This window comes from Zeus faber (genome assembly GCF_960531495.2).
Source record: "Zeus faber genome assembly, chromosome: 13".
NCBI lineage: Eukaryota > Metazoa > Chordata > Actinopteri > Zeiformes > Zeidae > Zeus > Zeus faber.
The window spans coordinates 19,816,085-19,828,298 of NC_137198.1; the positions used below are offsets into that span (position 1 = coordinate 19,816,085).

Consider the following 12,214-nt stretch of genomic DNA (forward strand, 5'->3'; position numbering starts at 1 on the left):
TCAGCCATGTGGATCTACTAATCAGAGTGAAATCAGCTGGATCAGTGCATGGGTGGAGCAAAAACATGACTGGACATTTTACTTTCTGAACATGGAATTTTCTACTCCCACCTTCCACCTTAACCTTGATGAAGGCTAAGTGAGCCAAAATGTTGGTGTGGAAAAACCTGAGACCTAACTCTCTTGAGAAAGTCGAAAGACTTGACACAGGCGCCGGTGTTTACCACCCATTCCGCCTACTCGACCCCCTGCTGTGGTGCTCTTGAGCAAAGAACTGACAATTTCCCAGTTAAAAGAGAGTATAGACAGATAAAAAAAGGAGATAAAGTAAATCCCCAGTAACAAATGGCATTAGGCAGAATCTTATTGTAGGACCAGGGTACGAGGTAGCACCATCGCCACTACGCCTCAAGTTTTTGTTTATTTCACTGTCAGTTCTTGATTTTACTACTAATTTTTGCTGCACAGCACTTCTCTCTTCTGATTCAAGGGAGTCACCCACAATTCTTTGCAGATACTGGAGCTCCTGTACCTTATGACAAGTCTGCTCCTGAGTGCAGGCTACTCTGGCCACACACGCAAAAACACAGTGTGTGCTTATATGGGCCAGAATGTACAGACACATTTCACACTATATAATCCAGTAGCTCCAGGCTGGAGAAACCATACAGTGTATGTATATATGTGTGTGTGTGTGTGTGTGTGTGTATGTGTGTGTGTGTGTGTGTGTGTGTGTGGCCCGAGCACTGCGGTCCGGCTCCAGCTGAGCTTCTGCCTCGCTACGTGAGTTGGCGTGAGTGTGCGCACAGTGTCCAGAAGGCCCTTGAAATATGCACAGCACTGCCATGCATAATACATGGGCACAGCAGGAGAAAGAGAAGTGGAGAGCCAGGAGGATCTCTACCTCTCCACCACCTCTCCCCTCTCATCCCTGCTTTCGTCTCCGCTCCTTCTTTCGCCTTCACACCTGCTGCAGCAGCGGCATCACGCATATGTTTTAAATAACAATTGTCTCCCCGAGTCGCCCGCAGGTCACATGTGACGACGGTGTGAGTGAATGAGGCACAGCGCGAGGACGGAAAGAGAGATATCCAGACAGATGAGGGCGGGCGAGAGACAAAATTGCGCGGTGACGGGCGACACACGCATCGTTGCGCTCGAGGGAAGAACAGGAGAGCTCTGCAGTATGTTGAGGATTCATGCAACATTTCAAGTTAAGGATGATTTACTATGCTACACAATGAGAAAACTTCAGACAACGTTGACACATCAGGATGTTTTCAACATCCCTTGGCACAGACTCAAACCGTGGTTGAAAAAACAAGATCCCCTCAAATAGCGAATCAAGTGGCTGCAACTCAATACCGTCTTAACCAAGGCTTGGAAATGAGCACATGCTCTCCGGATCAGGAACTTTTTCTAAATTCACTGATACTGCCACTAAAGCCACTGGCCCTACGATCATTGATTGAGATTGGAGCCCTGTGGCGGTGTGTTGCAAACATAGCGTAGGGCCACCAGACCCGTGCTCATGTTGAGCCGTGTAAAGGCATTCAGACACGGTCACAAGGTTTAGCTTAGCTGTCGTCCGAGGACAGGGCTTTAAAGACAAGAATGGGCAAGAAGCGTGATTTAAGTGACTTTGACTGTGGGTTGATGGCAGTTCCAGCATCGCAGAAACACCGCTGCCCCGCTGGAGCTTTCATGTCTTGCAGTCTCTAGAGTCTACAGAGAACACAGCGGACACACACATGCTTATGGTTGAGGTAAGAATAGGAGCAGACTAACAGAATATAAAGAGTGAGCCATGCATTGCCTGGCAAGCAGAATGGATAGCTGTATGGAGATTAAGGCCATAGAATGGCAAAATCAAAGTCCTGGTCTTTGCCGCATACAACAATATGAAGTAGTGGTGCAACTAACAGTTTCTGTTATCCAGTAATTACCGTGTTTTTGACCGGGAAAATGTGTTGAAGTCCGACATTTTTGAATCTCTCCGGTCATTATGTCGGTGAAAATAATTCCCTCTAAGCACAATTTAAATAGTGCTGGGCGAAAAAAATAAAATAAACAGACTCGATCGGAGAGAGAACACGGCGTCCATAGCTCGGAGGAGAAGCAGAAAGATGATGTGATGTTGGGACACAGACATCCATAGTTTGGCGTTTTTTAATTTAACTTCAATTAATTTAAGTTCCGACACAAAGCAGACGGTAAATATCCATTGTGTGTAAAATAAGTCAATGAGACGTCCCGACGAAGACGGACAATCCGCAAACTTCATTATTTATTTAGACCTACTTGACATTTTGTTTTTGATTTTAATCTTAATCAAAATTTTATATCGGTGAAATGTTAAAGCAGCTTCACTTGTAACTCACTGATCACGAACGGAAATTATTTGATTTCAAATCGTAATATGTGTAATATTTATTTATTTTTAAAACCGCATTAACTGACAGGACTTATTTCATTTTGAATATTCAATAAAAAATATTATAAATCTATATGCCTTCTTGATTTCATTCTTTTTATAGCCTGTCTATCAGTTGTTTTTCAGCTCAGTAAACATTGATCCCATTTGTCCGGGACATTGAAACCTTCCAGGACACGTGGACCGGCACCAATTTTTTCCAGCGGAAACTCTGGCACCGAAATGTGAAGTCTTGGCCGAACCTGAATTTCGGGAAACGCGAGGCCAAATACTGAACACTAAAGAGCCTTCCTGTGGTTTATCATTTAACTCCCAATTGGTGTACTGTTGCTTAGTTAAGTCAATTTTGCTTTTGATTTATGCCTTCTTATGAAATTGAATTATAGAACTGCAGGGTGACGCAAAACCATTGTATTATTGAATATTTAGTTCTTGGTGGGCAGAAGATCCTTCCATATTATCTTTCGGAGCAAAGACACATCGGGTTGCAATTAGCAGGAACACCTGCTCCATGAAGTCTGCTCTGTGAAACGGAATTGCCGCCATAAGCGTGATTGGGCAGTGTGACAACATCTATTTACAGGACAGCTATTACATTTACTGTCTTGCTGCCCTCAAAGGAAAGAAACGCACAAAGCGGAGACTACGGCGATGATGTGATCATGCAGGCATGGGAAACCTCTGGAGCTGGCCCCTGAACGTCGATGAGTCGAATCAGTCCGACACCGTCAGTCGACTGAGATTCTTCAAGTCGAGCAGTCGTTTTATTTTACTGGTTTTTTTTGATCAGTCAGTGTGCATTACAATAACAGGATAAGACAGAAGCATACAAAATGCACAGGGATAATATTTCAATGGGGGATTATAAATAACGGGAATTGTAAATATATTTTCATATGTGTGAATTGTTGGACACAGCTCTCCGTGCGCCCCCATCGCTGTGCCCCGTTCCTCCAAATAAAACAACTAAAAACAGTGTGGGGGCGGGGCACGGAGGGGCGGGGCACGACTCGTAGACTCGTAAGATTATTTTCTGTGCATAACGCATGGGGAGGGGGTGATCGGGGAGAGAGTCACGTGGAAAGTGTCGCCATTACGCACGGTTTCATTCAATGAGGAGACGTTAAGTAAAATAACCTACACCTAAAATAAAAACACACTGTTTTGGCACCATTACGCACGGTTTTTCCCTCCCTTTGCTGGTGTGGGCATAGCTAGCAACTTTTAACTGCACCTTTTTCTTTAACAAATATTTAACAACATTTTTAACAAATATGCTCTTTGACCAACTCTTTTCTATAAGCTACAATTTGGAGAAGCCCTAACAAGCTGTTTTCCAAAATGCAGGTGGAAGCCGTTATATGTGGATGGAAAGAGAAAATACGACTAAAAAAGTAAGAAAATAAAAATGTTGAAGTTTTCTTTCACGACGTTCAGGAAAACAACACAAATCCAGCCAGAGAAACATTGTGACTGACTTACAATCAGCTGCTTGAGCCCCAAGAAGGACTGCTCCACAGAGTTGGCCGTGAGAACCTGTCTCTTCGTGGCCGCCTGCTCTCCCAGGAAACGCACCATCAGGTCTTTCACTGCGTCGCTCTGCAACCACACAAACACACACCAATACATAAATGTTTACGTTCAGCACAGACTTAGGGGGGATGACTTAACACCAGGTGCCTTACAGCAGTGTGGTGGATACAATAGTGTTCGACCGATGAAATGGTCGGCCGATGAATAGGGCCGAAATTTGTGCATTTTGAGATGATCGGCATCGGCCAATGCCTGCGCTCATGAGGCCGATAAACAAAAATGTCTGCAGACTAGTGTTCTATACATAGTGTGTTGTCTACATATTGATTCTGAATATTTAAATCGGTTTCAATACAAATCTTCCGCACTATGGATATACCGGTAGCAGCTGCTCTTCCTTGCTCTCTCTTCTCTCTGGCAGCGAGTTGACACACACACACCGCCTCCTCTCACTCAATCCGCTGTCTTCACTCCGTCTCATTCGCTTCGGTTTGTTATGGTGTTAGCTCATTAGAGATGACAAATGCAGAGCCTCCACGACCGGTTATGAAAGAAAACAGCAGGGGTGCTTTGTGGAAATACTTTGCATTTGAGGCAAATTGTAAAACTACCTCACAGAATTCTTATAGAGTGTTTTTTCCTCCTCCAGACCGCACTGCACCCTGCATGCGTTTCCATGGCGGTTTCCCTGTGTTTTAATCGTAGATCTGTTTCCTAACTTGTATGAAACAATTTTTTTTTAAAACACAACTGGGTTAAGGGACTTTCTATGGACTTTCTGTTTCTGTGGGACTTAATTTAGTAAAAACTGGATGTTTTGTGTAAATACTTTACTTGTAAATAATAATAGTTAATAGTATAATAATGTATAATAATGTAAATAATTAATAGTATATAATTATTTATTTCCCATTCATAAGTTTTTCTTTTTTACAAAGTTAGCAGTTTTTTGTTTACCTATGGACATCTATTTAGTTGATATATATATATATATATATATATATATATATATATATATATATATATTTTTTTTTTTTTTATAAGTGCACTGCAGAGACAATGCAGACAATAACATTGGTGTTAAATAAATGTTCATTTAAGTTCAGCAATTTTGTGTCTCATTTGTTATTATTAAATTGTTGTATTTTATCCGCGCCGCGTTGTTAACACCATGCCCCATCCCTTTGGGGACGGATGTCTCAATCACATTGGTCATCGCGTGCGACTGGTTAAGCAAGTTTCCTTATCAAGCAATATTATATTAGCAGTGAAGCCTGTGGCTTGTCGAATGTAGTGGATGAAATGACAAATCCTAATAAAGGGTGAAGGTGCATGTAATTCACATGAAAGTCCCGACCAAAAAAATAAAAATAATAATAAAAAACCCTTGATCCAGCCTTTGTACAATTTGTGCACATTTGTGGAAATTGGCTCTTCATGGTTGAAAAGCTCTAGAGTGGAAGGGGGACGATGACACCTTGAGACCACAAATGTTTTTTCAATTCAGCCTTCAACCACATTCAAATGAATAGAATAAAAATGTATAGAAAAATAATTTGTGCACCCGTTCACAATTAGGTAATAGTATCGTAAATTGTCTTAGCATCTGTGTTAAAAGTCCTGAACAAGTAGCAGTAAAATAGTAGTAAAATAGTTATTCCAGCAGTGGTGAGTATATGTAGGCCTACTGAATATAGCCACCTCTTTTTTTTACAAATATAAAAAGGACGTTATACCCACCCCCTCCTTCCTTCTCATTGTATGAATTGTACATCTGCCCCATCAACAGCCCTGCATTTCATTGTAACAAAGATGTTATGTAGACAAACCTGTGTTCACTCATAAGAATATAATAAGAGTAGGATGATTCATATTAAAACAAAGCTATAGCTTATATGATGCAATGTTCAAAAAACAAAATTGGCGTGAGGGAAAGACAACCACACTGGGAAGTATGAAGACAAATCTGATCACAAGAGATCCCCAGAGATGCATGTTAATGCCGTATGTGACTGCAATCTGTCTCAACCTTTATCTGGATACGAGAGCGATCAATACAGGGGTCAATAGTTATCCTCACCTCAAGACAATTTCATGTTCTGATTTCCCCTTAAATTTTCTCCTAACTGAAAATGCAGATTCAGTGGTAAGTATCTCAATATTAATCAATAGAAGGCTAGAATAGAAGGCTATAGTCGCTCAGCCGCAAAGAGGCTAAGTGTCGGTGCTAAAATAATTTGTTATTTGTCAAAAAACGTGACCGTGGAATCAATGTATTGCTGCAGTGTGTGCCAAAGAAAATGATTAAAAGCTCGAAAATGCAAAGAAGCCTGGAGGTGACCTTTAAGCTGAAACAAATTTTGGGGATAGGCCCTGTGGCAGAAACAATAGTTGAACAGATTGAGGAATGTATAGGAAGTGACAGACTGTGCAGTAGAAAAATGAGGAAGCGTCACCTATGTAGATGAAAACTTATATGGTTGAGAAGCTAAAATAAAGGAAGTACTTCTTGGGTAAAATGGGTAAAACAGCAACAGTAAACAACTATTTTACTATTTATTATCATAATAATTCAATCAGTAACTTTTGATTGAAAGTTTTTCGGAAGATAACAAGCTAGGCATTCTAGAGGAGAGGTGTGTGTTTTACCTGTAGGTTATCAAACTTGAGGCCGGGCATGGTCAGCCTGTCCCTCTCCACATACACTGGACTGTACTGATGAGTGGCCACGGAGATCAGAACCTTCCTAGTCTCCTCGGATGGCAGCCAGGCGTCATGGCGCCTGTCCACCTCGCTCAGGCTCAGCGCCGTGGCAAACGGGTCGTCGCTCCCCGAGAAAACAGCCTGAAGCTGGTTGAAGGGCTGCGGCGGTGCGGCCGAAGGTGGAGTAGCGGCATGGGGAACTTGGACTTGGGCAGTGGCAGGGGTCGGCTGGGATGATGGGGGTTGGGCCTTGGGGGCGGCTACTGTGGAAGGGGCACCGAAGAGGGAGCAAGGCGTGGGGACGCTTGAGTCCACAGACGCCCCAGGGGTGGAGAGGGAAGAGGAGGTGGAGGAGAGCTGTTGTTCAGCGGTCGGGGCTAAGGGCGCTGGGGTAGACGGGGTGGCGGGAGCCTCAGCGTTGGGGTTAGAAACAGAGATGAAGGAGGAGGAGGTTGTGAAGGAGTCAAAGAAGTCAGAGGCCGGATTGACCTGGCCACTGTCGGTGAAGAACTTGCTGAGGCTGGGGCTCGGCTGGCACATCAGAGGAGGGGTAAGCTTGCTGGGGGTGCCCGCTTCGTCGCTCCCCCCGCCACTACCCATGCTAAAGCTTGGCGACTTGATGAGGGTAGGCTGGAACCCATCAGGCACCAGTGACTTGGGCTGGCTGCCTTGGCTGAATATAGTGCAAACTGGCACTGGCTCATCCTTCGTGCTCAACGCTTGAGCAGCCTGTGGTGATGGTTCCTCACTCCCAGGACTGGACGGGCCTGAAATTAAGACTGTGACCTGCTTCACAGCTCGTTCCGGCTTGTTGGTGGCATTGTCATCTTCGGGACTTTGAAGCACAGGACTCTCCCTCTCCTGCTCGTCCACCTCAGTTTTGATCTCAGTCGTATTTGGTCCAATAACAGAATTGCTAACAGCGTCATCTGAGGCCTCCGTCCCTCCCGCGCCTTCCTCGTCTTCCGCCTCCAGCAGGGAGTCAATCGGTGCCACATCGTCCTCCTCGCTAACATTCGGGGAGTCGGAAATCATGACACTCTCCATCATCTGGTCGTTGAGCTTGTCCAGCAGGCTCTCTGACGGCGTGGTGCCGCTGTCCTCATGCGGGGTGACAAAATCTCCCCCTAAATCAATGCTGTCTTCGGGGAGCAGGACACTGTCCGTGACGGGGACAAGTCCCAAGGCCGTTTCCTCAGGAGATGGATCGAGGGCGTCCTTGGAAACATCCTCGACCGTGATATCCAGGGTGACTGGCCGCTGAGCAAGACCCTCACCGCTATCCATATTACTACTCCTGCAAATAATATGGATAACCACTTTGGATTATAAATATGGATTATAATTTGCACATGGACATCTATAATACCACTTCGAGTTGTACATTTGGATTACACTTTACAAATGGACATGGTCTAATGCATATCCGCTTTGATTAAAAAAGAGCAGCTAAATAGGCAATCCATGTCCCAGCGCAGGGAAAAAGTGGCTCCATGCTTTGCTTTGCTCTGCTGCGCTCCCCTCCTCTCCAGAACCTTGAACATAATTACTAGTGTCACCATCAGTACTATTATCTTTATTATTTCTCATGCTTCTCTAATGCTGTAATAGCGTCCTTGGTGCGTCCTTTAGCGTTAATTCCACCTGATCACATTTGGGCTCGCTAGTTAACATGGTGGCACTGCTCACTAACTTCTGTTAATAGATGTAATTTTGCTACTCTAACGGTTTTGCTACTCTAACACCTTACTACTACCTCAGCTCATCCAGTATCATGACCAAGCCCAACTTTAAAATATAACAATGAACCAATGCATCAGCATAATCCAGCACTTTTGAATTCAGACGCCTTAATTCCATTTGGTAGCCGCTGCATGCACGTCAGCTCGCACCAGTCGTCTGCCACTTGAACTAGCAAGGTGGCTAACGCCGGATCAGCGAGTTACCGAGCACAACCTTTTCACAAAAAAAAAAAAAGGTTGATATGCTTGGCGTCTCTATACATAGGGACAAGCCTGACAATAAACACGGTGCGGAGCGCGCTACATTGCATTTCGGCACAATAACAAACATTCATACAAGAGACACGGAACATGTTTTTCCATCTTACCTTCGACGCTACGGGACTGACAGTTTGACCCGCACTGCGCACGCGTCACGGCACGGCACGCCGACGAGCCCATCTACGGTGTCCCCAAGCGGCCAAACTTAAACGGATCGCAGTCTAGCGCCGACGAGTCGCGAAGCGTCAGCGCTTCCGTGTGACAGTGTACGGTGTCCGCGGGAACCCAAAATTGATCGGATGACATTCTCTAACGGTGCGCACGCAGGATTTAAAACGCGAGAACGCTTTGTTCATGGGTCCCTCCGCACTTTACGCCGTCGCCTCCGTAGCGACGTCTTCGCCATCGCGGAAGTGCAACAGCCCGGCTGTTGCGCGGGGCCGCTGCGGTGCAACTCGGGCTGTAAACAACTCCTTTTACTCCTTTTATTCTTTCTTGTGCCAACATAAGGCAGGTGTGCAACCCTGCTTCGCTTTCGAGGGATGGAGGACGATGCCCCGGTCATTTATGGTCTGGAATTTCAGGCACGTATTAGTCCATATCTTAACTCGCTCACTGGCCATTATTTAGTTGTTAAAGCCGCAATGGTCGCACGGACGCTGTTATTATAGTATAAACGCGTTGCCACGTTTCCTTAAACGCTCGCTTGAGTCTGTTGTACTGCACCGGGGCCTTTGAAGAAAATGACAATATGTCTGCAAACATATCAACATATTTACTGTAATTATACTGGTGGTGTGTGGACGGAAGCGCTGCACACACTCCGTTGGATACTGTACATAGCTACACATCAGAGTCGCTGTATTAACCAAGTACATTTACCAAGACTGTAATGGTGTTTGGCGCGTTACACTGCAGACGATTAGTATAAAAAGAGCATAAAAAAAAGAATAGAATAGAATAAAAAGTGAGGTGAAAATAGAAAAATCCAAAACAGAAATAGTCTGATATATAAAAACATACAAAATACGATACTACTACTCGGATAAATTATTGTTATGGTTAAAGATACTGTTTTGGTTTGTTTAGTATATGTAATATATGTATTATATATGTAGTATATGTATATATTGATCATTTATATTTATTTGGTTTTTAATTTTGCCGATGTATTGTTTCGCTTATTGTTTTGCCCGTGTGTATTTAAGTTTTTATAATTTAGAATATATTATCTAATGACATTTGTTCCTCCCTACTTTGTTTTGCACAGCCATCAGAGTTTCCCCTTTTATCATTTTGCTGCACCGTACTTGTATGACTGCATGTGACAAATCCATATCTTGACTCTTGAATCTGCTGTTAACTTATTCTATCTTTTTTATTGCAGGCAAGAGCGCTCACTGCTCAGACGGCTGAGACGGACGCCATTCGCTTTCTAGTGGGAACACAGTCGCTGAAGTTTGACAACCAGGTGAGTTTAGTGACACAAAAACAATGATTCCATATGGATAAAATGCTATTTCTCCCCTTACTGTACTACTACACTGCAATAGACTAGTGACTTTTTTCATATCGAGGACCCTCAATTAGAAACACATTACGCCACGGAAGACAAGAAATTTGCATTTGATGAAGACAATGACCTTTTTCAGTTTTTTAATTTACTAATGAAAAAGACACATGAGCTGAAAAATAAAGGTAAGTGTCCTTTATTTCTCAGCTCAATATATGTATTTTTTCCTTTTACAAACCACTTGTCTACAAACATCCTATTCTGATCTTTGCCGTTATTATTGAAGGAATATTAAAATGTAAATAAACTCACACACCATTACCTGAGACATTGCCTTTCTATATATTTGATAGTCCTCAACAATTTTATTTATTTTTGTCCTTGGTTGATCACAAATTGACTGTAAATAGGATTCCGTCTCAATTAAGTCATTTGTAAGAGCAGGGTTTCTGCAGGCCCCCAGGAAGTCTTAAAATGTCTAGAATTCTACAAACATTAGGCCTTAAAAGTCTAAATTGTCTTTATGTTGAATTTATTGGGTTTTAATTTCACCAGGAATGTTTTTCCTTTTGTCAAATAGTTCTCCCGTGTCAGACACTACATTTCTGATGATATAAAACCATCAATTTAACTCTGTGATACAGTACCTGCAGACAGCCTGTTAATAAATGTACAATACATAATAAATACAATTATAAATATAATAAAATAAATAAATAAATGATGCTCATTCTACAATATATGCAGTGCCATAGATGGGTAAAAAATATTTCAAAAAGTCTGAATTTCCTGAAAGGTCATACCTATCAGAGGCCAAATGAAGGGCAGTATGGGATGCCTTCTCTGGGGTACTTAACACCAAATGCATACAACTGAATGTGTGAAAGGCCAGCATAGCGTTAACTTAAACATTTAAACATAACTTAAATTTCAAATTTTTCATCCCATGTCAGTAGTAATAAAAATGGTTGATCAATTTCTAAAAAAATTACATTTGCGTTGGTAAGGTAATCCAATAAATCAATTAAGTCCAAGGCGCATCGCTTCGGGATCTGAAGCAAGCAACGGCCAATCATGAAGTGTACATTTATTTGTGTATTTGTGGTAAATTTACTTTGGGAAATACCATTTTAGAGACTTCTATTTTTATTTGACGAGGCAGAAGGTTCAGGGTTTTTGGCAGTAGTGACTTTGTGTGTGTGTGTGTGTGTGTGTGTACGTGTGAGCTCGGGGACCCCAGGTGTAGCTCAGTGGGGACAGACCGTCTGGCCCTGATACACCAGTAATTGGAGTGGTTCCAGCCTTCTTTCTTTTATTTTTTCTTTCTTTTTTTGTACTTTGGGACTTATTGGTGTCAATGTGCATCCACCTTTTGTGCACACCCATTTGTAATTTGTGTGTGTGTGTGTGTGTGTGTGTGTGTGTGTGTGTGTGTGTGTGTGTGTGTGTGTGTGTGTGTGTGTGTGTGTGTGTGTGTGTGTGTGTGTGTGTGTGTGTGTGTGTACGAGTGTCTGTCGTCTTCTTTGTGTGTGGTGCTCGCAGAGGTCAATATAGTGACAGATGTGAAACAGTTGGCTCTTAATATGGGAGAAATAATTGAGAACGAGAGAGAGAGCAATTTAAAAAAAAAAATAAGATAAACAGTCTTTTGGCAGACTTTGGTGTGAAAACAGTCTGGTGATTGATGCAGATTGAGTTTTTTCATCCAGGTCTTGTCTTGCGAGTCTAATACAGAGCGTACCGGGAAAAGGTGACAAGGCACTCGCCAAACGAGCCTTTATCCCAACCTCCACTGGGGCGTGGGCACTGGGCACGGACCTGGAAATACAAGAAAATGATATGTAATATTCTGTGCAGCCTTGTGCGTCTAACCACAATGCCTTAATCAGATGTGTGGCGTACTGTGCATTGATGAAGCTTCCTTTATCGCACACGTAGCCCACTTGTATTGCCATGGCGACGGTATGTAGTACTTTGGTACTGGTATCTCATTGAGACTCACTCAGGGTTACAAAAAATAAATCGCAG

The 12,214-nt window shown here is 43.0% G+C and overlaps 2 protein-coding genes across 2 annotated transcripts in view; one reads left to right on the forward strand and one right to left on the reverse strand.

Annotated features, from left to right (window-relative positions):
- Positions 1-7,959, reverse strand: part of trappc12 (trafficking protein particle complex subunit 12) — a 39,027-nt gene extending 31,068 nt beyond the window's left edge. Inside the window, exons 1-2 of the mRNA XM_080011757.1 lie at positions 6,617-7,959; positions 3,917-4,033 (exon numbers count right to left, since the gene is read on the reverse strand). Coding sequence (XP_079867883.1) covers positions 3,917-4,033; positions 6,617-7,957 — 1,458 coding nt within the window. The 5' untranslated portion in view covers positions 7,958-7,959. The remainder of the gene's footprint in view (positions 1-3,916; positions 4,034-6,616) is intronic.
- A 1,154-nt stretch (positions 7,960-9,113) lies between these two features.
- eipr1 (EARP complex and GARP complex interacting protein 1) overlaps positions 9,114-12,214 on the forward strand; it is a 44,456-nt gene continuing 41,355 nt past the window's right edge. The window contains exons 1-2 of the mRNA XM_080012581.1: positions 9,114-9,257; positions 10,061-10,144. Of these exons, the coding sequence (XP_079868707.1) occupies positions 9,216-9,257; positions 10,061-10,144 (126 nt within the window). The 5' untranslated portion in view covers positions 9,114-9,215. The remainder of the gene's footprint in view (positions 9,258-10,060; positions 10,145-12,214) is intronic.